General features: G+C 38.5%; 2 protein-coding genes and 1 long non-coding RNA gene across 4 annotated transcripts in view; 1 reads left to right on the top strand and 2 right to left on the bottom strand.

The window, feature by feature from the left end:
• The window catches only part of LOC106729114, a 507,053-nt gene that overhangs the window by 227,725 nt on the left and 252,110 nt on the right, over positions 1 to 27,218 (top strand). The window lies entirely within an intron of this gene.
• CCER1 (coiled-coil glutamate rich protein 1) lies at positions 2,646 to 3,907 on the bottom strand. The gene has a single exon (XM_006180777.2). The coding sequence runs from the start codon at positions 3,905 to 3,907 to the stop codon at positions 2,690 to 2,692; it is 1,218 nt and encodes a 405-aa protein (XP_006180839.2). The 3' UTR covers positions 2,646 to 2,689.
• EPYC (epiphycan) overlaps positions 11,175 to 27,218 on the bottom strand; it is a 41,824-nt gene continuing 25,780 nt past the window's right edge. The window contains exons 4-8 of the mRNA XM_006180776.2: positions 23,332 to 23,500; positions 18,469 to 18,627; positions 17,422 to 17,624; positions 16,041 to 16,136; positions 11,175 to 11,603 (exon numbers count right to left, since the gene is read on the bottom strand). Of these exons, the coding sequence (XP_006180838.1) occupies positions 11,433 to 11,603; positions 16,041 to 16,136; positions 17,422 to 17,624; positions 18,469 to 18,627; positions 23,332 to 23,500 (798 nt within the window). The 3' untranslated portion in view covers positions 11,175 to 11,432. The remainder of the gene's footprint in view (positions 11,604 to 16,040; positions 16,137 to 17,421; positions 17,625 to 18,468; positions 18,628 to 23,331; positions 23,501 to 27,218) is intronic.

Here is a 27,218-nt window from a genome sequence, read left to right as displayed (position 1 = left end):
ACTAAATATGTTGGAATGACTTGTCCGCATATGCAGATACTATAACATTTTATGAAACCGAACTCAGAATTCAGAGTTGATCTCTAAATGTCAAGTGTATTTACCATCCTTAGAAGACTAATATTTTCACAGGGGAAAAAAAATCCCTTTAATTTACTGTGGAAACAAAGTAATGAAGATAAATCAAGAAATGCTGTCAATCACTGGAAAGGAAAATACCAAAATCTCTGAGTGTAAAAACACCCGAGAATAGATAGCAAAGATTTTTATCAAGCCTACGCCTTCTAAACATATTTATGATTTATGTTGTTTTTCTGACAGTTGAAAAGAAAATACTTGCATTCTTGAGAGACATGGCTAAGTGACACCCCATTAGCATTGTGTCCACTCATTAAGTTTGAAATAACTTTATGAGAATTTTGGGAAATTGTGATTTTCCTTCAAGTGTGCTTACCTCTAAAGCTAAAGACTGGGTTTATTCAGAGCCACACTAACACACTGATACTCCTGAATCAAGTAGTGCGAGGGTCTCCGTGGGGCTGAGAACTGTGGGGCTCCAACCACGCTGAGAAGCAACCCCGAGGACCCAGTCATCACGTGGTAGTGGGTGGGAAGTTCTCTGAAAAGTGGACTAGGTGTACTGGGATGACCAACCCTCCTGTGCCCCGACGTGATTTCATCTTTTCATATCAGCCTTCAGGCTTACTAAAGGGACCATCACACTATCTGGATAATAAAAAAATGAGTTCAGGTAGAGAATCACCAATGACTGTTTTCTCCTTTCATTAATTCTTGCTGGTGTCTATTCAGAAGATACGGATAATATAGCAATGAGCAGATATGGTTCTGCCTACCTCTCTCACTGCTCATTGGCTGCTCCTTCAGGACACTCTGGTCCTTCTGTCCTCAGTTCCTCAGAGGCACCTGAGTTCTCCCAAGCTCCTCCCAACTCTGGCCTTTATTAGCCTCCCTCTGTCCCCAGTAAACATCCCCAGCTTCACTCTTGGGTTCCCTTGTGATATATACTCTCATAATGGTGCATTTCCTTCAGAGTTTTTGCAGTGAGTTAAATTTGTCTAATTTTAGTTGTCTGTCCTATTGACTAAACGGCAAGCAACATGAGAGTGGGGATTTTCCTTATTCACTGTTGTATCCTTATCACTATTCGCAGCACTTGGCCCCTAGTAGTTCTATAAACAATAGTGGTTCATGAACTAAACTCCTGAGGCGCTGCTCACGTTTACATCCTTTACAAGGACTTGTGGATAATATTGCATGCATATGGAGGCAATTAATGTGTGCTGAATTCTGTAATGGAAAAGTGGAATCTTTCGTAAGAATAACTTGAGAATTGTCCAGATGTGATTGTGAAGAAATTCAATCCTAAATGAAAGTGTTTCTTTAATAAGAACATACTTAAAATTTAGTGATTGAGTGTCATGGATAAAATCTTCTCTTCACTAAATACTGAATAGTGGTTCAAGCTCTACCTAGAAGTACAGTTTGTCAAAAGATGTAATTTTGGGGGAGACAGGCTCAAATTCTTCATCTAGAGATGTTCTGGAAATACGCTGTGGCTGGAACCTTTATTAAGTTATGAGACTTAGGGCCCAAGAAGAAATGCGTTACTTCCTAAAAATGAATAGAAGCTGTTATTTAGAATGATGAATTCTCCACAGGAAATTGTTTAGACATTACAAAGTAGCTCATGTCATCTTGCACTTACAACATACTTGTTTTACTCTCCTTCATAAGGAAGACAACTGGAAAAGAAATTTAAAAAAAATTCCACTCCCAAAAGGCCAATCATCTTTTTTTTTTTTTAAAAATCCATTCTGCAAAAACTATTTTTATTATTCTTGTGAACTTATGACAAGAAATATATCTAGGAACAAGGCTCCAAAATCTAAGCTCTGTTCCAGTGTTTGCAGTTACCTTGGATTTTAACTAGATGGGCAAGTTGACTTCTGACCATGGGGAATCCTCTCCATGCATGGATTTATGGATTGTTGAGGCCATGGCAGATAACCAGTTCCACAGAAGCAACTTCATGTTCTTCTGAGGAAGATCCATAGCACTGTGGAACAAGGAATATACATGAGCAATGCCACCAGAGACTGCACCCGGGGTTACCAAAACACAACCATCAGCAATGAATGCTGAAAGTGGAAAGTCTATAAGAAAAAAAATATATTAAAATAGGCATTTCAAAATGGTTTCAGCTATCATGTTAAGAGCACTGATGGACATACAATAGACATGGCACAGCCTTCTCAGGCATGAAATAGTCAAAAAATATCTGTTGATTCCAGGCTCATTAAGTAAATAAGATGTATACATTTGTTATAAAAAGAAACAAGTTTCAGCATTGCCAGAATTTAAAAAACAAAAAACCTCAAGCATCTAGAGGGGAAAACACCAAATGAAAATATTCAAACTGTAATAATAAAATATTTGGCCTTTAATCATTTCCAGTTAAATTATATTGGAAAGCTCCCCCACCCCCACCCACAGTCATACACAAACACACCAAGTTTTTAAACATTTTATAATGGCCAAAGAAGGGGTTTACATAGATATCTTTATTAATGGAACTCACTTTTTAATTGGTCTTTAATAAGCTGCTAAATCATTTTAGCCTCAGATCAGTTCCATCCCATTCCTCTGCCCCTTTCCTGATGTCTAACAGTTAAATGTCCTGTACCATGAGGAGACTCTCCTGTGGGACTTTGGGAATTATCTGTTGGGGGCTTAAATAAGTACAGTTAATAAAGTTCTCTCTCTCTTCTTCAGCCCCCACTAGGATTGATAAAGGCATTTCCAGAGGCAAATGATTCTCTTCCTCCCTCTGCTCATCCTCCTGCAGCCCCTCCTCTTCCATCTCCTCCTCCTCCTGCTCCTCCTCTTCCTCGTCTTCCTCCTCCTCCTCCTCCCCCACATAGTCAGCCTCTTCCACCTCCTCTTCATCCTTGGTATCTGACTCTTCATCCTCCTCATCGCTCTCCAACTCCTTTCCATCACACTCCTCCTCGTCACACTCCTCCTCCTCGTCACACTCCTCCTCCTCCTCATCATTTTTCTCCTCTTCCTCTTCCAGCTGTTGAGGGGTGGGAGACTGATTTTCCTCGTCCAGGTCAGGACTGAAGACTAGAGAGGGATTCTGCACAAAAGCTTCCTGCAGCTCCGCGTCTTCCTCACCACCGCTGGGGGGTGCGTTTCCAAAGGTGCCGGCTGGGGAGGACATGCCCCTGGCCTGGGCCTGCTGCGCCCGCAGCGCCTCCTGCTGGCGCTCCAGCTTCTCCTGCTGCCGCATGTCTTCATAGATCTGGTTCATGATGAACTGGGTGGTGTTGCGCGGCGCCCGCATGCCGGGTGCCCGCCACCCATACAGGTTGACCGGCCGCAGCAGCGTGCTCAGATCCACAGGCGGGCTCCTCCGAAAGGGGCGGCGAGGGTGGCGGCGCAGGCCGCGGCCCCGGTGGCCCCAGCGCTTCTTCCTGCTGGGAGGCCTCGCCCAGCCGGGGTTCCAGGGCCCGCGCCAGCAGGAGCAGCAGCAAAGACAGAGTGGGTGCAGGCCGTACACCCGGATCACTTGCACCCCACCAGGGGGCTTCCAGAATCCTGCTGGAGGTGGGCACCAAGGCCCTCCCCAGCGTCCCCAGTTAGAATACACGGCCCAACAGGGACGTCGGGGTGGGTGGTACCAAGGGCCCGGGCCGTGCTGTTGCTTTGGCTGTTTCCTTGGCGGCTCATACTCGGCCTTGGGGCCATAGCGCTGCCGCCGCTTGTAAGTCGGAGCACCCCTGCGCCTTCGGTGGCAGGAAGACCAGGTGCGTAACGGGGCAGAGGATGCCCAGCCACCACCCAGGTTAAGAGGGTCCTCTCTTGTGTTGAGGGTCTGGGTCATGATTCAGAGAGCTCCAAGAGGTCTAAACAGAAGCGTCCCGGAAGCTGTCGTCAAGTTTGGCCAGATCTGACGACGGTCTGAGGAGCCTTGTCTCTCTGTGCAGCACCACGTGTCTGCCACTAGGATCACGCCTTTCTCTACAGAAGGATCCCTCTTCTCTCCTCGCTCGGAAGCGTAATTTCTGGTTCTTCGCACCCGGGTGGCCTCGCCCAAGTGGGCTGGGTGGGACTGGGGCTGGGTAAGGATGGTGGGGGGAGGAAGGTGTTGGTGGGCGACGCGCAGTGAGACCCGCTCCCGGGCCCCACACACACCCTCCTCAGTGGAGGCGTGGGCTGGGGACAGGGAGGCAGGGGGTGCGCGTTACCTTGCTGCTCCCTCTCAACCCAGGTGCTTCCCCGTCGCCGTCCTGGCTGGACTGAGGTGGCGCGGGCAGCGGCAGCCTTTAAATACCGGCCGAAGCCCCCGCGTGCCCCCCGCATCCTTGGTTGCCCTGGGCGACAGCCAATTGGAGTCGAGGTCGTTCTCCCGTGGGGTGAGGCGGGTTCCGCCCAGAACGAGGTGCCCCGTGAACATTCTCAGGGGCCTTGTGACGCAGTTTTTGAGGGAGGAAGAGAAGGCAGAGGCTGAATTTGTGCTGCCTGTGTTAAGAAACGCTTAAGGCAGTTTATTTGTGCCACCTTGAGTTCTGGGGTAGTAGAAAATGGACCTTCAGCTGAACCCCGAGGCGGGGCGTTGAGGGGTGGGGAACATGTGTTTTGAAAAACAATATCCTACACCTTTGGGAGGGGTGTGTGTAAAGAGAAAGCCCCTGGCGTCAGAAAACTGGGCCCCACACCTTACCTTGTGGCCAGTGTGAGCTCTTCTTAACTCCTGGGACCTTTTCATTGTGCACGAAACGAGACAGGAGATATTTATTACGTGTGCTTATTGCGCTTTGGTGGGCTCGTGGCATGTAATCCTCACACCTACTCTGTGAGGTAGGCATTGTTACCACATCACAAAATTTGGGAAGCTGGGCAGTTAATTTACTCATGGTCGTGGGACCCATGAACTTCAGGACTAGTATTTAAACCTATGCCTGGTTTGATCTCAGAGTCCAAATTCTCGAGGAGATCATTCTTCTACACAGTCCAAACACCTTAAATAGGACTATGGTGATAAGTACAAGAAATCTATATGGGCAAGCACTTTACGAATTATAATGTATCGTGCAAGTGTCTGTTGATAAAACATTACCAGTATGTATACAGTGAACTTGTTCCTAAGAATGCTAGGGTACCAATATGTTGTTTTTTCTTTAGTCCTTTTGTTAACCCGACAGCATGGGACATTGGGAGCCTTTATAGTATTATGGTTAAGTAATATGGTTAAGAATATTATGATTTAAACAGACAAGTGCCTACCCTGATGATACTATATGGTGGATACATGTTGTTATACATTTATCCAAATCCGTAGAATGTATAGCATCTAGGGTGATCCCCTAATGTAAACTGTGGACTTTTGGTGATAATGATGTGTCAAAGGTTTAATTAAATATACCACTCTAGTGAAGGATGTTTATAATGAGGGAGGCTGTACATAAGTAGGGGGAGAAAGTATATAGGGAATCTTTGTACCGTCTGCTCAATTTTGCTACAAATCTAAAACTGCTCTGAAAAACAAGATCTATTTTAAAAAAAGGTCCTTCAGTTTCAGCTTACCAATTATTAACCTCTGGAAAACCCCTAGTTCCTTACACATACCATCCGTGTAGTTATAGTGCCTGCCCCATAGAGTTGTGTTGGGGGTTAAGTAAGGTATTGATTAAAACACATAGTATAGGTACCCTGTGAGCACTCAGTAACTGTGAACTATCATAATTATTATAATTCAGTGCTTTAGGACTTTTATAGAAGTTGATACAGTATATGTAAAGATAACTAAGCCTATCTGTGCCTGATGCAAAAATAGACGTCCTGTCCTTGTGTCCTTTTGCTGATCCACTGCTGAGAAACATCAAGAAAGTGCTACCAGCCTTGATCCTACAGAAAACCACTGAGTATATCCCTTTACTACCATCCTGTGGTGAGTGGAATTGTGCAAAATTGAACACTGCCCACTGGGAACCTGAGTCCGTACAAGCCTCCATTAAATGACAGAGCAAAATGTGGGGAAGCCCTGATGATTGCAAAGGTTGTTTATGCTTTCCTAGCTGAAAATTGAGAACAGTGTGGGGGTTCTTGGATCAGCATTCCAGCCTTTGCCACGGGACCTGTAGACTCCGCAGGCTTCGTTCACTTTCGTTTGCTCTGTGGTTTGCTGAAGAGACAAGCCTGCTTGACGCAAAGTGCAAAATGCTGACATTTTTAGCCCCCAGTGTCCCTTTTTGGATGTAGACTCATGTTTGGCGGTTACTCACTCCCTGATCTGCTTAACGGAATGGTGGTTTTCCAGATTTATTTTTCTAAGAACATATGTGGTATATGATATTCAGTTTTAATTGAGAGCTTTAGAAATTGACCATGTTGCTGTAGTGGAATTTCCATCAATTTCTCCTTTCTTTAACAAAAGATTAACCCATGGATAATTGACCATTTTTTTGATCAGTTGATGTAAACTTCATACAAATAATACTGGCTTTATTCCTTTTCACAGTGAGAGATATATCTTTCAAATTCATTCTTTCTATTAAAAAACAATGCAGGATTGTCTAACAACACTCTTCCTCTTAAGAGAAGCAGCAAATTAACGATTTATGATTTTTAGTTTTTCCATAGATTGACATTATAATACAGATTGTTCATGTACTGGTAAATCACCTAAGAAAATTAGCACTACAGCATGTTAAACACAGCCATGAGAAATGCAGTTAGGAAATTTTTAAGACTTTCAAAATTGACCATAATCTTTAAATGCTGCAAAATAAAGTATTTTGATTCAACATTAAGATACAACAGACCATGTTTTTATATATTGTATTCATTTTCTATTGCTACATAAAAGAGTTCCCACAAACTTAGATACTTAAAACAACATAGATTTGTTATCTGAGTTTCCAGGTGTCAGGGGATCAGGAACAACTTAGTTGTGTCCTCTGCTCAGGGTCTCACCAGGCTGTGATCAAAGCCATTTGGGTTCTCATCCTGGAGCTCAATTTAGGGGAAATCTGCTCCCAAAATTATTCATGTTATAGGCAGAATCTGCTTCCTTGTGGCTGTATAACTAAGGGCCCTACCCTTTAGCTGAATGGGGGCTGTAGGAAGCCTTCAGGTTTAAGGCAAACCTGCAGGTTCTAGAGAATGACAGAGGTTCCTAGGGGCTGCCCACAGATGCCTGCCATAGACTTCCTCAACATGGCGGCTCACTTCATCCATCAAGCCAGCCAAGGGGATCTCCTTAGTGCCTCCTAGCACAATGAATGCACACATATACACACACACACGTGTGTGTGTGTGTCATAATCATGGGTCTTCATTTTTGTGACATCCATCACCTTTGCCATGTCCTATTGGTTAGAAGCAAAGCCCAGGTCTCTACCAGCACTCAAGGAGAGAGGATTACACAAAGGCATGACCACCAGGAGGCAGGAAATCATTGGAGGTCACATATTTCAAGTAAATTCAGCAAAATATGTCCTTCATATTAACTAGTTTCAACTGTTATTGGAGAGATTTTAATGATATTGTTGCATTTTGAAACTCTGATAAATGTGATATGACAACATAGGTTTTGTTGTGCTTTGTGTTATCCAGAGCTTTACATTGTTAAGTTGAAAACATTGCATTCTTGGTGTTGGCTTTTGTGCATTTGGATGACTTGAAAAGTATGAATTCTAACACTTGATGGCAGTAGTAACTCATTCAAAATTCAGTCATAGAAGTCCTTATACTAAAGAAACTGTGAAGTTAGATACTTTAAAAAATATTTTATCACAAATACCTTACTTAAATCACTCCAAGTTGCCAGTATTAATTATTCTTTACTCTGATGTGGTGGAATTGGGCACATTGTTTGACTTTAGCATTTTAGCATTTTTCGATTGGCTTTTGAAAAACAAACCTCTGCTAATTGTAAATAAAATTCTTTAGAGAAAAATTGGATATACCTGATACATTTGGTCAGAAGAATGAAATATCACAAATATTTTAGATTCAGCTTTGTAACCAGTGCATTACTATGGGTTACAAAAAGTAATGTAAATAAAACTCATCTTACGCATTCTCAAAAACTTGTCTTTTCCACCAAGTAATTTAAAAACCAAAAAGGTAGGCGCCATCTAGTGGTTACAGAGGCTAAGTATAGAGTATGAAGCCTTTCTGACTTTTTCCAAAGTGAGATAAATGGATTCAAAATTATTGATTACTTTTCTTCATAATTTGAAAAGTTGTGGGTTAGTTTGCAGATTAGTGAGGCATATTGTGCATCATGGAATACCACTGTAATATTTTCTGTTTATGAATTCTCATATTATTTAAGCAAATTATGAAAGGAATGTTAACTTTGTAATGAGATAACTACAAGGACAATGTTGCTACAGACTTAAAGAGAAGTAAGGATGTGAATTTTGCACTCATAGTACTCTGTGTAGGTATTATTTGCTATCGCACTTTGAAAATATTATTAACCCTATAACAACTCAGAGTTTTCAGAGGATTAACACAACATATTGTAGTCAGGTCATCTGAAAAACATGTGTATTTGGTAATAATTATTTAGTAATTTTAACGTGGAAATGTTTGCTTATGAATAGTTTTGAAGTACACTATCATATGGGGCAATAAAATGTAGTGTCCTCCCCCTTAGAAAATAACCTGTAATATTTAGAGAAAAGTAAATGTATGTAGCAAATAAATAAAGAAAAAAGGTTAGGTTATTTAAAAAAAGACTGTTTAATCAAGGGTCAGTTTTAGAATTTGAGCTTTCAATTAAGAATGTGAGGTGTTTTGAAATGACTGTTTAAATAGGAAGCACTTAAAAGAAATACTAAAATTTTATCATCATATTTTCCAAGTTATAGAATTTACTTTGTCCTTCTAGAGTTATGGTGAATTACATCTGCAAAGCAGCCTTTTGAGTAGGTAGTCATAATGCCTGCGGGAATGTCAGCTGACCCCATAACTTTTGCATAATGATACACTTTCATGCCAGTATTTTATCTTCCTTCCTTCCTTCCTTCCTTCCTTTTCTGGCTACAAATTCCTGCCCAACCCTCCTGATTTGGTAATCATGGTGTACTGAGAAGGCGGTGAGGACAGAGAGAAATTCTGTGCCATTTGTAGGGAGATCTGAGATCATCGATAGTATGTGTGGGCAGGGTGTTATGACTTTATGGGCTCTTTCCTCCACAAAAAAATTAAAATTATAGTTTATATCTTGTTGCTATAAAGACTAGTATATTCCAGGCCGAATTCTCTATTGCATGTTTAACTATTACTGTTATTAACATGTTTTCTGTTTATTGAAATGAAATAAAAATATATGCAGAATTCCTAAAATTATCACTGTTCCCGGGCACTGTACCTTTTGTGCCTAATGAGTAAGTCAGCTCTGCCCACTGGGTGTCTTCTTTACCTTCATGGTCCTAAGCATCTTAATCCATCTTTCTACTAATCTTCTGGAGCCAGGGTATCTAGATGACTATTCTAGACCCCAGAAATGGTTCCTCAGATGTATCTCAAAGGCCTTTGGCCATTTGGAAGTCACTGTGACATCTGAAAAAGTAACACTGAGCTTGACATCTTTATTAGTCTGCTTGGGCTACCATAACAAAATATTGTAGACTCGGTGACTCAAACAATAGAAGTTTTGGACAGTAGGAAGTCCAAGGTCAAGGTCTCAGCTGATTTGACTTCTGGTGGGAACTCTCTTCCTGGCTTGTAGATGGTTGATTTCTCTTCATATCCTCACATGGGCTTTCTTTAGTGTGTGTGAGGTGTGCACACACACATTCATGCACACACGCACACACACACAGAGTAATCTCTTTTTTTTTCTTCTTATAAGGCCACTAATCCCATCATGAGGGCTCCACCTTATGACCTCATCTAACCCTAATTGAACTCTCAAAGGGTCCATCTCCGAACACATCACAGTGGGGTTTAGGGCTTCAACATATGAATTTTGAAGGGACACAAACATTCAGTTCATAATGGCTTCTGTGTCTAGTCTGTACATCATTTTCTTGTATTACAAAACAGGGAAAAGGCATGCCCGTGGTATTTGAGGCAGGAGAATGGGGTGGAATAAGATAGACCTTTGGAGTCAGCCCTTAACCTGGGGCAAGTTATTTAAGCTCTCTCTCTGATCTGTGACTTCTATATTCATTACTATCCCCAGCTCCTAGGATGTTGTGAATTAATACAGGAAGAACACCTCAGTAGATGCCTGGTATGTATCATGTCCAAGAATTGGTTCCTATTGTAACAATGTGCATCCATGTAATGGACTGATATGTGGTTTTCAGAGTAAGTAGAGCTATATGTGCTGACATGGGAAAAATCACCAAGAAATATTTTTAAGTGAAACAGGCAAGGTTCAGAATACTGACTATCTTTTGTACTTAAAAAAATTTATGTTTACATGTACTGATACATACATAATGATGATATGTATATACTTGCAGCACATACCCATTATGTATTTGTGTAAAAGAAGGGAAGTTATTCATGTGCAAGTTTTTATTTCTCATGGAAAACTTGGTAAAAGTATGCAAGAAATCATTGACTATCTAAGGAGTGTAACTTAGGGTTTGCTGCTGGAAGGAAACCTTTCATTTTATACTCTTTTGTTATCTTTCAGTTTTTAGCCATGTGCCTGTATTATTATATATTTCAGGAAGATCAACTTTCTCTAGAAGGTATTCCTTAACTTCTTCCCTACTGTGATTTTCATATCATTATCTATATTTAATTTTTTTCACAGGCACAGAAATATGCCAAGTAACTAGTTAGTTTAGAAAATGTCTAGAAAGAATTGGCAGGTCTTTAAGATAATAAAATATTATCACTCAAAAACTGAAGCTGTGTGTATTATTATTATGATTATTTACATGTTGTGATTATAAAAAATATTTTCCCACAAGGCCATTTAGTTTTCTATATTTTTATTTTTCATTCTCTGTAATGAATTTGAAAACAGAAACATGCTTTAGTGAAAAAAAAGAATAGAAAAGTTTAATTAAAAACACCTAAATCTTGGCAATACATCTAAAGTGTTCATTTTAAATTTTTATTAGATGATTAATTTAAAATTATATAGGATATGAATTCCTAAAATTTGCAAATACAAGTGATTTACAAGAATATCTGTGAAATATTTTCTGTCTTTTAGTTTTGCTCTTTCTATACATCTTTTGATTTATTCCTGATTCTTTTGGTGTTTCTTAGATTACTAAATTGCTATCATATATTAAAACTTTTAGCTGCATTTTATGTAATTATGTCACCTTTCAGAACACAATTTGAAAATACCATGCTGAGTTTTCTTTTTGAAGAGAGAACTGTTTTGTTATAGTAGGCATCATAACTCTAACTGCTATCTGAAATTAGACCAAACTCCCAATAGGCAAACGAGGTAGGCACATATAAGCTTGAGGAGTTTTGCTGAGATTGATAGGGTTCCCATCCAGTCGAATATCCTCAAGTGCCTTACGAATATATGTCAAATTTTTAACATTGCAAAAGGTATCTTCGTGCATCTCCAGAATGTTGTTATTCTAAAAAAAAGATTAAAGGAAATGATTAGACAAGATAAAACATTCTCAGTATCAATTAATAATATAGTCCATTTTGCTTCACCTCTGTTTTTACTCGTTCATTCCTTCTCTCCTCGAAAAACACACATGTGATTATTATGCATCAAGCACTTTCTAAGCAATGGGGGTAAATCAGTTAACATAAGAGACATGTGCTTGCCCTTACGGAGCTTGTACTTCAGTAATGGGAATATAAGATAAGGAGGTGAAAAAACAAATGTAAAGGAAACAAGTCATGTCCAAAAGCAATGTGAACTAAGTAGAAAGGATGGTGACTGTGAAGTTATCGTAAGCAATAGCAATGGAGCTGAGAATGGAATGACAAGGGGGCATGGGCCTGGAAAGAGCCAAGGTAAGAATATCCCAGGCAGAACACCAAGTTCAAATTCCAAGTAACTAGCATGGAAAGTTCGAGAATAGGAAAAAAAGTCAACATGGCTGAAGTGAAGTGAGGGAGAGGGTGTGCAAATATCAGGAAGATACAGATCTGGGGAGGGCCCAGAACTAGATTTTTAAAAATAGCTTTATTGAATATATTTCACATACTATAAAATTCACCGATTTTAAATGTATAGCTCAGTGGTTTTCAGTATATTCAGAGACTTGTATAAACATCATCATAGTTTAATTTCAGAGCATTTTAAACATCCCCCAAAGAAACCCCATAAATATTAGCAATAACTCCTCATTTTCCCCAACCTTATCCCCTGACAGCTTCTAAACTATTTTCTGTTTCTATGGAGTTTCCTATTCTAGACGTTTCACAAAGAGAATCATTCAATTTATCATCATTTGTGACGGGGTTCTTCCCTGTGGAATTGCATTTTCAAGGTTCATACATGTTATAGCATGCATTCTTTTTTTCCTTTATCACTCAATAATATTCCATTCCATGGATCTACCACATTTTTGTTTATCCATTCATCAGATAACGGGAATTTAGATTGCTTCCACTTTTTGGCTCTCATGAATAATGCTTCTGTGAACATGTGTGAACAAATTTTGTGTGGACATAATGTTTTCAGTTCTCTTGCATATATACCTAGGAGTTGAACTGCTGGGTCATATGGTAACTCCATGTTTAACATTCTGAGAAAGTATCAAACTGTTTTCCCAAATAGCTGGGCCATTTAACACTTCTGCCAACAATCTACGAGGGCTCTAATTTTCTCTGTATCCTAAGCAACACTTGTAATTTTCTGTCTGTCTTATTTTAGCCATCCAAGGGGGTGTGAAGTGGTATCCCATTGTGATTTAGTTCATTGCTAGTGTATAGTCTTAATAATATTCTGTGGTATATATATACACAACAATTTCTTTATCCATTCATCCATTGACAGATACTTAGGTTGTTTCCATATCTTGACTGTTGTGAATAATGCTACCATGAACATGGGAATGCAGATAACTTCAAGATACTTGTTTCATTTCCCTTGGACATATACCCAAAAGTGAAGCTGCTGGATCACATGGTATTTCTGTTTTTAATTTTTTTGAAAAATCTGCATACCGTTTCCATAACTGCACCACCTTACATTTCCACCAAGAGCGTACAAAGGTTCCCTTTTCTCCACATTTTTGCCAACACTTATCTTTGGGCTTTTTGATAATAAGCATTTTAACAGATGTATAGTGACATCTCAGTGTTGTTTTGACTTGTATTTCCCTGATAATTAGTTGTATTGAGCTCCTTTTCACATACCTGTTGGCCATTTGTATGTCTTTTTTTGAGAAATGTCTTTTCAGCTTCTTTGCCAATATTTTAATTAGCTTATTTGTTTTTTCCTATTGAGTCGTTTGAGTTCTGTATATTTTGGATATCAACCCCTTATCAAGTATATGATTTGCAAAAATGTTCTCCCATTCCATAGGTTATCTCTTCTCTCTGGTGATTATTTCCTTTGCTGTACAGAAGTCTTTCCACACTATGTTGTGGTTTTCAGTATACAAATTTTATACTTCTTTTGTTAATATTATTCTTAGAAAGTTTTTAAGTTTTGTGACTATTATATATAAGATTGTTTTCTGAATTTTATTTGCAGGTTTTTAATTTCTAATCTATACATATACAATTAATATTTATATGTTGATTAACCTGTTACATTGCTGAACTAATTTATTAGAGTTCTACTCTGACCCATTGCTTATTAAGTAAAGTGTTGTCTAATATCCACATATTTGTGAATTTCTCATTTTCTTTGTTGTTGATTTCTATTTTCATTTCATTGTAATCAGAAAAATATTTTGTATGAATTCAATTCTTTTCAATTTGTTGAGGCCTGTTTTGTGGCGCAGTATATCGTATATCCTGGAGATGTTCCTTGTACACTTGAGAAGGATGCGTATTTTGCTGTTGTTGGGTTGAATGTTCTGTAGATGACTGTTAGGGTGTAGTTTGTGTATAGCGTTGTTCAAGTCTTCTGTTTCCTAGTTGATCTTATGACTAGTTGTTCTATCCATTACTAAAAGGAGAGTATGGAGAAATACAATTATTATTGTTGAATTGTCTGTTTCTCCCTTCAGTTCTGACAGTGTATTCTTCATAAATTTTGAGGCTCTGTTGTTAGGTGGATATAAGGTTATAAGCATTACATCTTCCAGATGGATTGACTCTATTATTACAAAGTATCCATGAGGGATAATAGACTTAGTGACTATGCATTGTACTATTCCCTTTGATAGGTAATAGGTACATATTTTTAATAATAATTGCACTTCACCTTTAAGTACTTATCATGTATCAGTAACTGTAATATCCACTTTATAAACTAAAACTGAGATGCAGGGAGGTTTAGATATTTGTCCAATTTTTAAATAGTGTCAAATACAATTTCAGCTGATGGAATCTGTGTTTGCTAGGGCTGTCATTCTTAATTACTATACATATGTTGGAAAACATTTTTCAAATGAATCAAAAAAGGATGTGTTTATATGACCATTAAAAATAAATATAAAATGAAGACTGTAAATTAAGAAAAGCTTTCTGCTGGATATAAGTGAGGTGATTGTAAAAGAGAAATATTTTAAAGGGTGCACTTTTTAAACCTTAGAATAGGGAATATAAAGCCAATTACTTAAAAAAACTTCTTTGTATTATGAGCAGATTATGTTTAAATGTATCAGAGAACTGGTTACTCTATGGAGTCAGTATCGTCACAGTACTAAAATGTAACTCAGAATTGGAAAACACATTCCAAAATTTCCTTGAGGATTCCCTTGAAAATCCTCCTTCCAATCCTAAACAAGGCAAGAAACCCTCATATACATAGAAATTCACCCCCAGAAAAAGAGAGCAAGAGAGAGCCATCCAGAAATAGGACGAGGACTAGAAAGGATATATATATTAAGGAAGTTAACACAGGCAGAAAACTCTCAAAGAGACAGGTATTCAACCTCAAGGACAAATATACACAAAAAGACACCAAAAAGAAGCATGGGAAAAAAAAAAAAGACACAGAGGTAGATATTTACAGAATCCACAGAGAAAATCATAGGAATCAGAGACTTGCTCTCGCATAGCAGAATCACTTCTTGTGATGGTTTGTACTTTTTCTGCTAAAAGATTGTAATATTACACTATGATGTTGTGTCTTTGAGCACATGATGGACATATTCTCCACAGATTTGTTCCATAGAACAGATGAAATTATTACAGAAACTCAGTTATGGCTCTAGCTCAAAACTTACATCTGAAAAAAGAAATAATTGATTTTTCTTTGTTTCAACAACCAAAAATGTTTGTTTTAATTGATCATATTTTTAAGATACTTTAATGAAATATATTTAGAAAATATTAGGTCATAACATTTTGAAAATGTGTTTTCACTCATTACTTCAAGGATAAAATGTAGCTTAGTGGGATTTAACACAAATTTTCAAATATGTTGGTTTAGAAAAATCTGCATTTGCTTAATCCAGAGAGATGGAAGCCTGTCATTTCTCAGCAGATAGGAATGCCCTGGGATTGAATTTAATTCAATATATAAAATCAAGAGTTAAAACTGATATTTTTCCCCTGAAAGCTAGAAATCATATTAGATTTTTCTTTCCCTCTTTTTCTCTTCCATTTCTAATCTTTACATGTTTCTTCAGCAGATGAAGCTCTGTTTTTTTTTTTTTTAAGAAGCTTTGTGTGCCAAAAAGATGCATTATGACTTGGCAAAGAATGAAAATAAAGACTAAAGTTATCAGAAATAAATCAGTATAAATAGAGTCATGAATGTACAAATACCTTGTACTCAGGTTGAGAGAGAGAATGCATGAGAGAGGAGAAATAAAAGAAAAATTGTCACAGCATGTCAACATGCCATTATAAACAGTTTTTTGCATCCTGCCTCCCTCCTGTTTGCTTTTGTTTCCCATAGAGGTGTTCGGCATAACTTACTAGTAGAAGCCTACCTGGAGATGAAGGGCCCGCAGATTTTCTGGGAGTGGCAGAGGGATGTGGTCCAAGTTGTTATCGGTGAGGTAGAGATGATGGAGATCATACATATCCTGTAAATATTCCAAATATAAGGACTTAATAGAAATTAATGGTGCCACAGTTGTAATTTTCATTCCCTGTCCATGCAACTATTTGTAAAATAAAACATGCCTGTTCAGGTCTTGTTTTGTGAAGTTGAGGCAAATTTGGTTTTCTGTGTTACTAGACAATTCAATGCGTTTTGAAGGAATTAATAGCAAGCAAATATTTCTTGATGCAAATGAAATATGTTTCTCAACCTCCAGGAAGAACCTTGCTTTGCCCACTCAAACTTTCTCAATTTAAGCAAAGTAGTGACTTCCCACGTAAGACATTCTGAAATAAGATTTTGAAGATTTTGATGAGACACAGCAAGAACTGCCTTCATGTTATAGGAATGGAGAAATGAGAATTTCTCCCCAACAAAACCCTGCTCTCTCTAGCCCAAGTCCTAGGGAAGGGGCAGCCTAGCAAGACAGAATAAATTTAGACAGTAACAGGCAACTCTAGCCAAACACCACAGGACAAACTGACTCACTACCACCCATGCCAACAAAATCTGAGCGGGGACACTAGATTAGGACTTTTGCCAGGCTCTAATGAGGGGCGCTAACTTCCTTGCCCTCCAAGGGGCAGTCACAGGAGGGCTAGTGGAGAGACAAGCTTTCCACCATTGCCCGGTGCTAGTAGGTCCACACCACCCCTGTCACCTCCATGGGAGTAACAGGATGTCCCTCAAACAGTATGCTAAATTTAGCTGTTAAACATATATTTGGAGGAGCAGCTTGAATGGAGTAAGAGTGAATAAGAAAGCCCAACTGGTTACTGTCTCAGACTCTATGCTGTTATTCCAAGCAAGTCACTCGAGCCCCAAACTTGCTTCCTTCTCTTAGATAACAAAATTCATAAGGTTAACTGTTACTGCCCTTCTTACAAATTCAGAAGTTTTCTATCCTCAAGGCACCACCCATACTGTACAAGCAGTTGTCTTTCTAACCACATAAAATACTCCCATTAAGTGGAGTTCTTGGTAAACATGAGTGATCGAGCTTACACCATTTCCAGGTGCAGCTTATAGACTGGTGCCCCAGGTGGACACCCACTTCTTATTCCAGCTCTGCTTTCTGTTCTTGGTCCTTGAGCAGCCTCAGAAGGTACCAGAACACAGTATTTTCCCAAAGCATGATACATAGTGTTGTAAAGTTTATTTAAGAATTAAAAGTCTCATCAAATTGAATCTTGTTGTGGAAATAAAATGGCTAGTCATTGATAGCAAAGGGAATGAAGGTGAAAGTCATATTCAAACTTAGGGCTCACTTTAAATGCTTCCTGTTTTATTCCTTTCCTTCCAAGTCTATTGTTGCTAATATCAATAAATGTCAAAGTGGTCGGCAGTTCTGGGAGCTGCCTGATTTTGTTGTCACGGAGGACAAGCTCCCGGAGTTGAGGCAGCTTTCTGAACGCATCTTCATCAATCTCAGATATCACATTGGATGTCAAATCAATCCTTCTTAGATCATCTGGAAGAAAAAATGAGGGAAGTAGTTAAATATTCTTGAATATGTTTGCTCACATAAAAATGTAAATATACATTTTCCCACATACCAGCAAATACAAGTATGAATTTAATTAACAATGGACAGTTAATGAAACAATTATTTCTGACAACTTTATAAAATTGGATTATTTTCTCAAAATACTATTCATATTTGTGCACTTATAAGAAAGTGTAAATTTAGCAAGGAAGTTGGCACATTGTATTTAAAATAACTGCTCTTTTCCCTATATTCTTCATAAACATAGTTTGGATTTTAGTATTTAAAACATTTTTCTCAGTGATGGCATATTGTTGTATTTTCTAGTAGAAAATAGATTAGCATTAAAATACAAGTGCATTAAAAACAGATTTTCAAGTGATTGAAACACAATGAAGACAAGTACCAAAATTCTTCAAAGTTGGCAACAATTACAAAGTCAGAATGTACGCTTGCATTCATCAATCATAAAGCAATTGTGCTTTAATGGAAGCTATTCAAGCAAACCAGGTCCCAGTAAATATATGAATATGACATTCTATGCTTAATGTTATAAGATAAAATAAGTTGGCCTATGAAACATAATTACTTATTATTTCTATTTGGTTGAAAATGATTTGAGAATATCAACAACTATACATTTCATAGCAACCTTTAATTATTCATCATTTTTTTCTTATAATTTAAACAAACCTTCAAACATATAATAAATAAGAGCAATAGATTTATAAGTCATATTTTGATATTCAAATTACAGTACCAGCATTTTACAGTGCAAAAATTTTAGGAAAATCTGTAAACAGAAGGGTATTAGTGCTGTCTTCCATACTTAGGCTTGCAAAATCATTTTTGTTGATCTTTTTAATTCTGTTAAAGCGGGAATAGAAATAAGCAGTGCTCTTGGGCAGCGGAGGAATAGCATCAAGTTCATGGTCATCACAGTACACGGTGGTACTTATACAAGTACACAGAAGGCAGGTTGGAAAGTCTAAAAGATAGAGCAAATAGTTACATGTAAGTGACAAAAGCAATTTCTAACAAATAATATGTTTAAGAATGATTGTTGAAGATTAGATTCTCATATAGACTATCCTGGCATATTTCATATTTTCTCATATAGTTTTAAATAAATGAAATACTAAAGTAAATGAAATATTAAAATATCAAGTATACCAATTAAGGATGCCCCAATAATTAGTATATTCTTTTAATGTTTTAAAATTTTATTTTACATTACTGAGTAAATACTGCATGAATGTTGCTTTTATACTTATTAGAAATTCTATTTTCAAATTTAAATATTAAGATTGTGGTTTTGATCATCATAAAACATCACATATAATATTTTTATCAGGTCTTTGGTCCAGTATTTAAAACCCCAGTGAAACACAACAAGAAAAAGATAGGGTAGTAATCATTAATGTTAGTTCACTCAGTATGTATTTATTGAATCTTTTCCATGTAATGGCACTGTGCTAGCTGGTGAAACAGTGGTGAGCACAAAGAGACACAGTTCTATTTTATGATCTGCCATGTAAGATGAATGTTAATCACACAAACCGATAAAATGATAATTGTGGTAAATGTCATGAAATAGCCTATGAGCATAAAATAGGGGAATTAGATCCAGTCCGAGAGTCAGAGTTCTCTTGATGAGGTGATAACTGAGTTGAAATCTGCAAACAGAGAAGGACTTGACAGTGCAGGGGAGAGAGAGAGTGTGCAGGCAGAGGAAGCAGCATGTGCCAAGTCCCTTCACTCTGTAGGGACTGAAGGTAGTCCAGGCAGCTACAGCGCAGAGAGTATTGGGCTGTGTAGGGCATAACACGCTTGAGCCTTCTAGGTTTTGTTCCTTATCCTATGAGTAAGCAGGGGTATTACATGATCAGATTTCCATGTTAAGATATCACCCTGCTTGAAGGTAAGCTGGAAGACTGACAGAGACCAGTGGGCAGAGTGGAGATGAGTGGTCTAGATAAAAGATGATGGTTACTTGGTTAGGTTAATGGTAATAGAAGAGGCAACAGATCCAAAAGATATTTGTCAGGCTGGAGTCTATCGCAGCATATTAATCTAGTTTTCTCTATGATACACTGGCATGCGTGTCTGCACGCGCACACCTACCCCTCCTTCACTCTCTGCGTATTGGTCATGTAGAAGACAGTAAGCTTCCAAGGGAGACAGAGAAGTAGTGGGCAGGAAGAAAGGAGGACAACAGGATGGGCAGTATTATGGAGGCCAAGTGGAGAGATACCAGAAGGAACAGGAATAGAAAACAGTTTAAGGCTGCTGAGATGTCAGGTAAGTTAAGGGCTGAAACATCTCTCTTGGTTTGGTTACTGTGGTGATTATGGGAGGCATCAGTAAGAGCTGTGGAGGGCTGAGGTTGGAAGCCAGTATACAGTCACTGAAGGAGAAACCTGGAGCTGAGGAAATAGTTACAGCACATAGAGACAATGCTGTTGAGATATCTGACTTCAAGAAAGAGGCGAGAGAGAGGATGATAACTATAAGAAGATACGTTTGTGGTGTGTGTGTTGAGGAAAATGGACTAAAGTGAGAGAGATTTGAAGCAAAGGATCCAATGGAGGAGAGGCTGACTATAAAAAGGATCCCGAGAGGGCAGCAGGAAATGGGACTCAAAACACAGGAGGAAGGATCCCACATACGGGAGGAGAGACTGTTCCTCTGTAGTAATAGGAGGAGGGGGTTTAGGTGCATGGATGTAGGTGCAGGTAGATTATACATCTGAAGACAGAAAGACAAGAGCTGCTGACTGGAAAATCTCATCGTCTTTGTGATTTCTAAGCTCTCTGATCAGCTTGAGGAGGAAAGAAGGGTTCTGAGATATGAGATAGATGGAGGAAGTGAAATAGCCATGAGAGACAGAAGAACGTGATGGAAGAACTGTCTTAGGATTGCTCAGTGATCAATTCATCCCCTTTTAGCTTAGACTTTCCTGGTTTTAGCACTGAAAGTCCCCTCTCTGGATCTCCTCACTTCTAGGCAAACTGGGACATTTGGTTGCCTTTGTTGAAGAATCCATTTCTGGTCTGTGATCAAGATCTAGTAAGGCACCTACTAAGGTCTTATTGCTATCATTAAATAGAAAAGTCATTTACCAAAGCAACTTCTGGAATGAAAACTACTTCAGGAGTGGAAATCTAGGGGAAAAAATTTAAGAGGGAACTGTAAAGTATTTAATCCTTGCTAATTTCTCCAATGTTATACATCAGTATCTGCCACTTAGCATAAAATTTTTATAAAGTAAGACATTTGATTTTCTGTATATTCATGGTTGTGCTAATTTAGCAATAGTTGCTTAGGGTAATTATATATATTCACCCTAGTTATAATTTAATTCTAGTTTTTCCATTCAAAATTCAAGCCTACTTTATATGGCTTTGGAATATTATTTTTAGAAATTGGTATTCATAGTAAAAGTTAATACTTTGAATTTTAATGTTCTCAATATTTCCAAACTATTTGACTTTAATGAATTTATAAGATTTAACTTTAATTTTAATGTTTAGAATTTCTGGCAGTACTTCTCTGGAAATTAAAATGTCAATTAAAATTTTAACTTCATTACTCATCCTCAGACTCAAACTTTTTTAAAGTCACAGTTTTTTTTTTTTTAATATGGTTTCAAAACTGACATTATTGAGCCATAATTTTAGCTAAAGCTTTTAAACAGATTGGGCATTCTGCTTTTCTGTTGTTCCTGGCTCAGCTGAAAGACCCCAAGTACAGGTAACGATGCCACTTCTGAAGGATCTGAAATTACTTTAAGTGCTATTCTAGAGATGTTATTTTGAGGACTTTCTCATTGTGTGTGTATCCCCCTGGTTCGGTCTGTAGAGCGTCCTACTACCCAAAGAAAGTTGACTGTGTGGAAAGAATACGATGTGTTCATTAAGGACAGGATTTAGTGGCCTCTGTTTTCATTCCAGCACCACTTCGTACCGGTACTCCATGATCTTGGGCAACTTTTATAGTATGTTGGAATTTTAGTTTTCCTACTTATGAAGTGAAGATAATAATAACTAGTGTGTACTTAGTGTTGTGGTGTCTCTTCGAAGAGTTACAGTACATAAAACACTTTAGTGGTCTGGCGTATAGGCAGTGTTTCACAAAAGACAACTTTTTACACTGCTTATTGGTGAACAGTTAAAAACTCCAAGAAGCAGCGAGTAGATTGGTGGTAAGCAAAGAAGGGAGAGGTAGAAATAGACAGTTGTTCAACGGGTATAAAGTTTCAGTTCTGTGAAATAAATTAAGTTCCAGAGATCTGCTTACAACACAGTGCCTTAGTTAACAGTACTGGACTGTACACTGAAAATTTTGTTGAGTTTAAAAAAATACACTCTTCTATCAACAATAGAATAATAAGAATAACATTTATTATGTTCACTGTGGGCCAGGCACTAAATTCATTCACTTAACCCTTACAACAACTCTATGAGGTAAGATCTGTCATTTATTATCTCATTTTTAGATGAGAAACAAAGGCAAGAAAATATTGGCTGCCTTGCTCAAGACTGTCTATCCAGCAGTCTCAAAGCTGGGCTTTGAATGCTCTTTCCTCTCCTGTGTTCTCCCCGTATGTTCTGTAGAGACTTTTCTTCCATTACCTGTAACACATTCTTGCCCCTAAGGTGGTTTCTGTGTTTGTCTCCCTGTCCTAGACGAACATGTCTGTGAAAACAGCAGTCCTTTTAAGACAAGTGTGTATCTCCAGAACTTACAGTACAGAGACAATGGATACTAACTAAACGTTTGTGTTGGGAACTCTGTTCATTTTTCCTGTAACCCCCACATCATGCCATTCTGTGTGTGTGTATACGTATTCTGGTGTGAGTCCACGTGAATACCCCCAAGGTTGACATGGACAAGTTCTAACAAGAAATACAGGCAAATCATAGAATCATGTTTAGCACCAGGAATTCCTTCTCATGAACTAAAAGGCTCTGGTTTAGATCACCTTCAGGTCCCACAAGATGAAGTCCAAAGTTATGGAACACTATCTTCTCTTTTCCTGTCTCTGTTGCTTCCTAAGACTGAATGAAAAGAGGCCTGTTTTCCAGTAAGCACACAGACAAGGATTTGACAGGGTTGCTTCAAACCCACTATGTGAAACGAAGAGCTTCATGATCCCTGGCAGTTCCTACGCTTCCTAAGCCAGTTTCTTTGGTAATCATTTAAAAAATTAGTACTAATACCTTCACAGAGGTTGTGATCGTCAGATGAGATGATGTGAAGTGCTGAGTGTTAATGGCCCACAGAATGTACATGCTTAGTCAACACAATTACCATTACTACCATCATCATCATCATCATCATCATCCATCACTTTATCACTTCGAACTGCCATAGCCTGATCTCTCAGACACTGACCTTGCTAATAGTATATCCTTTGTTCTAGAAATGCATTCCACCACAAAACTTTTGGGTAATCATGCCAGACAAATATTTTCATCCAGAATCTTTTGTTGTTTGAAAATTTCCATCATGCCAACACTGAATTATTTAAACAGCCTGATTATTTTAATACAGAATCTTCTGCTTCAAACCTAGCCTATTGCAAAGCTTTCTCTGTGGGTCACATGGCTTTCCCTGCGGAGTTGGAGCTTGGCAGTTTTGAGGGATGAACAAACGGGAGTCATTACAATTCTGCTTTGATGGACCTGACCTTCATTGGTGTGTGGGCCCAGAACCCCTGTGAATTCCGGCTCCTGAGGGGAAGAGCCATCGATCAGCCTAGGGGTGGACTCCTCCTCCTCCTCTTCAGCCTCCTCTGGCTGTGGGGGCGGGGTGAGGAGCTCTCTGTTCTCCGAAGGCATCACTGTCACTTTTTGAATCTGAAAAAGAAGCAGAATTTCCTCAGGCAGGCAGCCTTTTCCATCGCCCTCTGTGTCAGGGACACAGATTTAAATTATGTCTATCTTTGCCACAAGAGGCTGCTCGTGTTCCAAGTTCAACACAGTATGATGTGGCTTGCCTGGGAGGCCACATGTGGTTCTAGTTAGTGTTGTTGTTTTTAATTAACTTTGTTTCTCAAATCTTAGTAATAGTTTCCAGTGCCTTTTTCCCCCCTTTGGTCTTGCTCTTTTAAACGCTTTTACGTGTTTATGTGATAGGTTTAAAAAAACCTCATTTATTGTATTCTAAATACACAGCATTGCAAGAAGGCATTATTATTGTCAAAGGTTCAAATTAATCCAGAAGTGTGCAGAGTGAAACCCAAAAACCCCCTTCACCCTGCAGCCAAAATTCTACTCTCCTTGAAGACAATAACCAATATGGAATTGATGCGTATTTTCCAGTCCTTTTAATTCTTGGCTTTCTAGATTTAAATATTCTGTCCCTTTACAAAGACTTACAGGTCTCCAGTTGTCTTTTTAGTGAAAAAATATCCTTTATACTAAAATAAAATACATGGAACCGTGAAAACTACACAATTTGATTATGATACACCATTTCTCATGTATTTTCACTGTTATCTGAATAGCAAGTATTACCAGCAAGATTTGGGTATGTTAAAATTGACATTTTTGAGAGCTTTGACAATAGGAAACACTTTTATAGAATTGAAAAAAATACAGATTTTTTTCAGGGATTTTGTTTTAGATTACACTTGCTTTTCTCTTCTTACTTGCATATTTTAAGTAATGAGCTGTTGCTTCTGAGAGCACTGCATTTAGAAAAACCACATACTCTGAACTTCCTTCCCTCGTCTCAAAATCTATTCCTTTGTACCATTTAATAAACACCTACCTCCCTACACCTGCTTCCCTGACAACCTTTTGTAACCTTGGGCAGGAAATCTGCTTAAGACAATTGGTTGTCAGCATGCAGGAACCACCCTCTGGGGCCTAATTTCCTCATGGCATCTCAGAATTCCCCAGTTCTCCCTTTATCCCCTTGATAGAGCTTCTGGATTCTTTCCACGTTCTTGACTTGCTTTCATTAAACAAGCAAAAAAACACACAAATAACTCTAACTTATTTAATGTCAAAATGATATGTAAGCTATTACTTTCATGTAAAAAATAAATGCATAATTAAGTCAGATGTTTTCTGAATATCTTAGATGTCTAAGATAACCGTAAGATTTGAAGATTGACTTATAATTTAATGTCACTTTGATAACATTTGAATACATGGCTTCACAAATGAAAGTTACCCTTTCAAAGGAGCACTGAACTTTCTTTTGTCAGTTCACTTTGCTGACCTGTGTCTCCTTCTGTTCTGTAGTTTCTCCATTTCAGCCCTTCCTACGTTGTAGGGTATTTGTTCCATCAGTTTTCTGCCAATACGAGCCTACTTGATATACACCTTGAGTGATGCCTTTTATCTCTGTACCTCAAGGCTGTAGCGTAATAGGTGATCAACAAGCACTTCTTGAATGTAATTTTAAAATTTGCTGTCCAAAATGCATCTAATTCGCAGCTCTAAGTTTAATTTTAGAGATTTTGCTAAGAAATACCAAAGAATATATTAGTGCCTACTTTAATGCATTTAAAGCATGAAAGCAAACCAAAAGCAAATTATATGTATTTGGTGCACTAGAAAGCCATCCATGAAGGTATTCTAAAACCTGTCCAGAAATCTCTGCTTCAGAAGATTGGGCACATTTCCTTAAACAGAGAGACATAAGGTTTCCATCTGCAGGGTCAGAAGGAGGCAGATTCAGAAGGAATGGATTTGCAGAGACCAAAAGGAGGCTCCAGGAAGAGCGGAAATTGAGACAGATGTTTCATGAAATGGAGGCAGCCTAAAGGGAGAAACACATTCCAGACACGTTGCCTTGAATCTGTAGCTTTGTAGGAAAAACGTTTGCACATACTCCTTACAGATAATTGTTTTTCCACTGATTTGATGTGAAGCTGTAAGATCTCACTTGTTGTCAGTATAATGAGGCAAGACAGCTTTTGTGTTTATCAAAAACTGTTTTGTCCATGCTTACTTGCTAATAAAATGTGAACGTTGAACAACTTTTAAGACCAAGGAAAAGGAATGCCTTTTCAGTTCAGCAGAATTGCAGAACTGTAACCTCCAAGTCCTGTGCCTGGAGAGCCTTTGGCATTGCAGACACCTTTATTCTCACCATCAGATAGAAGTGATTTAGGCTTCTGTCTTCTTTCCCTCTTTAGCAATGTTCATACTGTGACATGAAGTTGTGAGGCAATGCGTGCAGAGAAACGAGGCCAGGGAAACGTGACCACCTGGCTCTCCATGCAGCAGACTTTTACGCTTATGCTGCAGAAACCTAAATTTGGGAGTGAACACAAGTGGCCAGAAAACATCCCTGCCATGCGCGCCCACCCCCTGCACCCCCCCCCACCCCTGCTTCCTTAGGCTACAATTGGTAACACTTAAATGCAAATATAACTGAGCCTCTGATATAAATATTCACTCTTTTGGAGTTTTTCTCCATTCTTTTTCTTTTTACCTCCTTATTTTACTCTGACTTGCTCCCTACTCAACTGAATTTTTAATCAGTTCATTATATTTCCATAAAGTTTAAAAACACAATGCAGGGTAAGTCCCACATATGACCTTGAGCTTTGTCACTGCTGCATTTGCTTTAGCTTGTTGACCTAATACCAGCAGGGTACATCTTGGAGTTGGTTGGTTGTCTATGTGTAGTATCTTGCTTACTGGCCTTGGAACTGTAGATAACTGGTGCCATGGTAGACTGTGTTTAGAGTACCTTGCATGTCCATGAAGGAGGTACATCTCTACCAGAGATGGCAAGTTCATAGCCTACAGGCAATGATCTGGGTAGAGTAAGTTCTCAGCAGATGTCAGGCTGGAGAGATAATAGTGCCAAGGGGAGTCCTCAGCCTTGCCTCAGCCTCCACACCTGGCATGGCCTTAATTCCATGTAAACAACTCAACACCTCCACGCAGTCTCAGGGAAAGGGGGGCTGAAATGACCCTGAGATGTCTTAGACAAAATTTCTGCTTGTTGGAAAAAGAAGAACTCTTACAGAAAGTGGTTCAGTTACATTTCTGGTACCAGAGTCTGTGTACTCAGACTTTCATCGGTAATATTTACTTTGTTATTAACAATACTGCAAAAGATTAGAGACTCATTCTCCGATAATCAACAGAGTTGTCCATAGAAGAGTCTTTCTGTAAAAGTACTCAGCACCATTTTAAGTGACAATAACATTTGGTTAAAGATAATTTTAATCAAATCCATTTGTCCCTTAACAAAAAGCACATCTAAGTGATCTATACAACCATATTACTGTCATTAATCCTGCTTAATTTATTTGTCTTAGTTTCAGAGTGAAGGTATGAAAAATGAGTGTGTTCAGAAACAGCAGTCACACTTCTTCCTGGTCGTCTCATTTGCCACTGAAACCCTTCGGCAGAGACTTCTTGTTGAACATGCTGATATTACCTGTTCAGGATGGTCACAAACCATTTGCCATTAAGCATTGTGTTTAAATTAATGAAACTTAATGTATTTTGGGTTTTGATGTTTTAATAATTCTTAATCTCTGCACTTAATCTGCACTAAGTTTCCAATGAGGAAACTCAGTGAAAATGTAATATATGTGTGATG

This window comes from Camelus ferus, chromosome 12, assembly GCF_009834535.1.
Source record: "Camelus ferus isolate YT-003-E chromosome 12, BCGSAC_Cfer_1.0, whole genome shotgun sequence".
NCBI lineage: Eukaryota > Metazoa > Chordata > Mammalia > Artiodactyla > Camelidae > Camelus > Camelus ferus.
The sequence above is the reverse complement of the archived record's forward strand: the minus strand, read 5'-3'. Positions and strand labels throughout refer to the sequence as shown.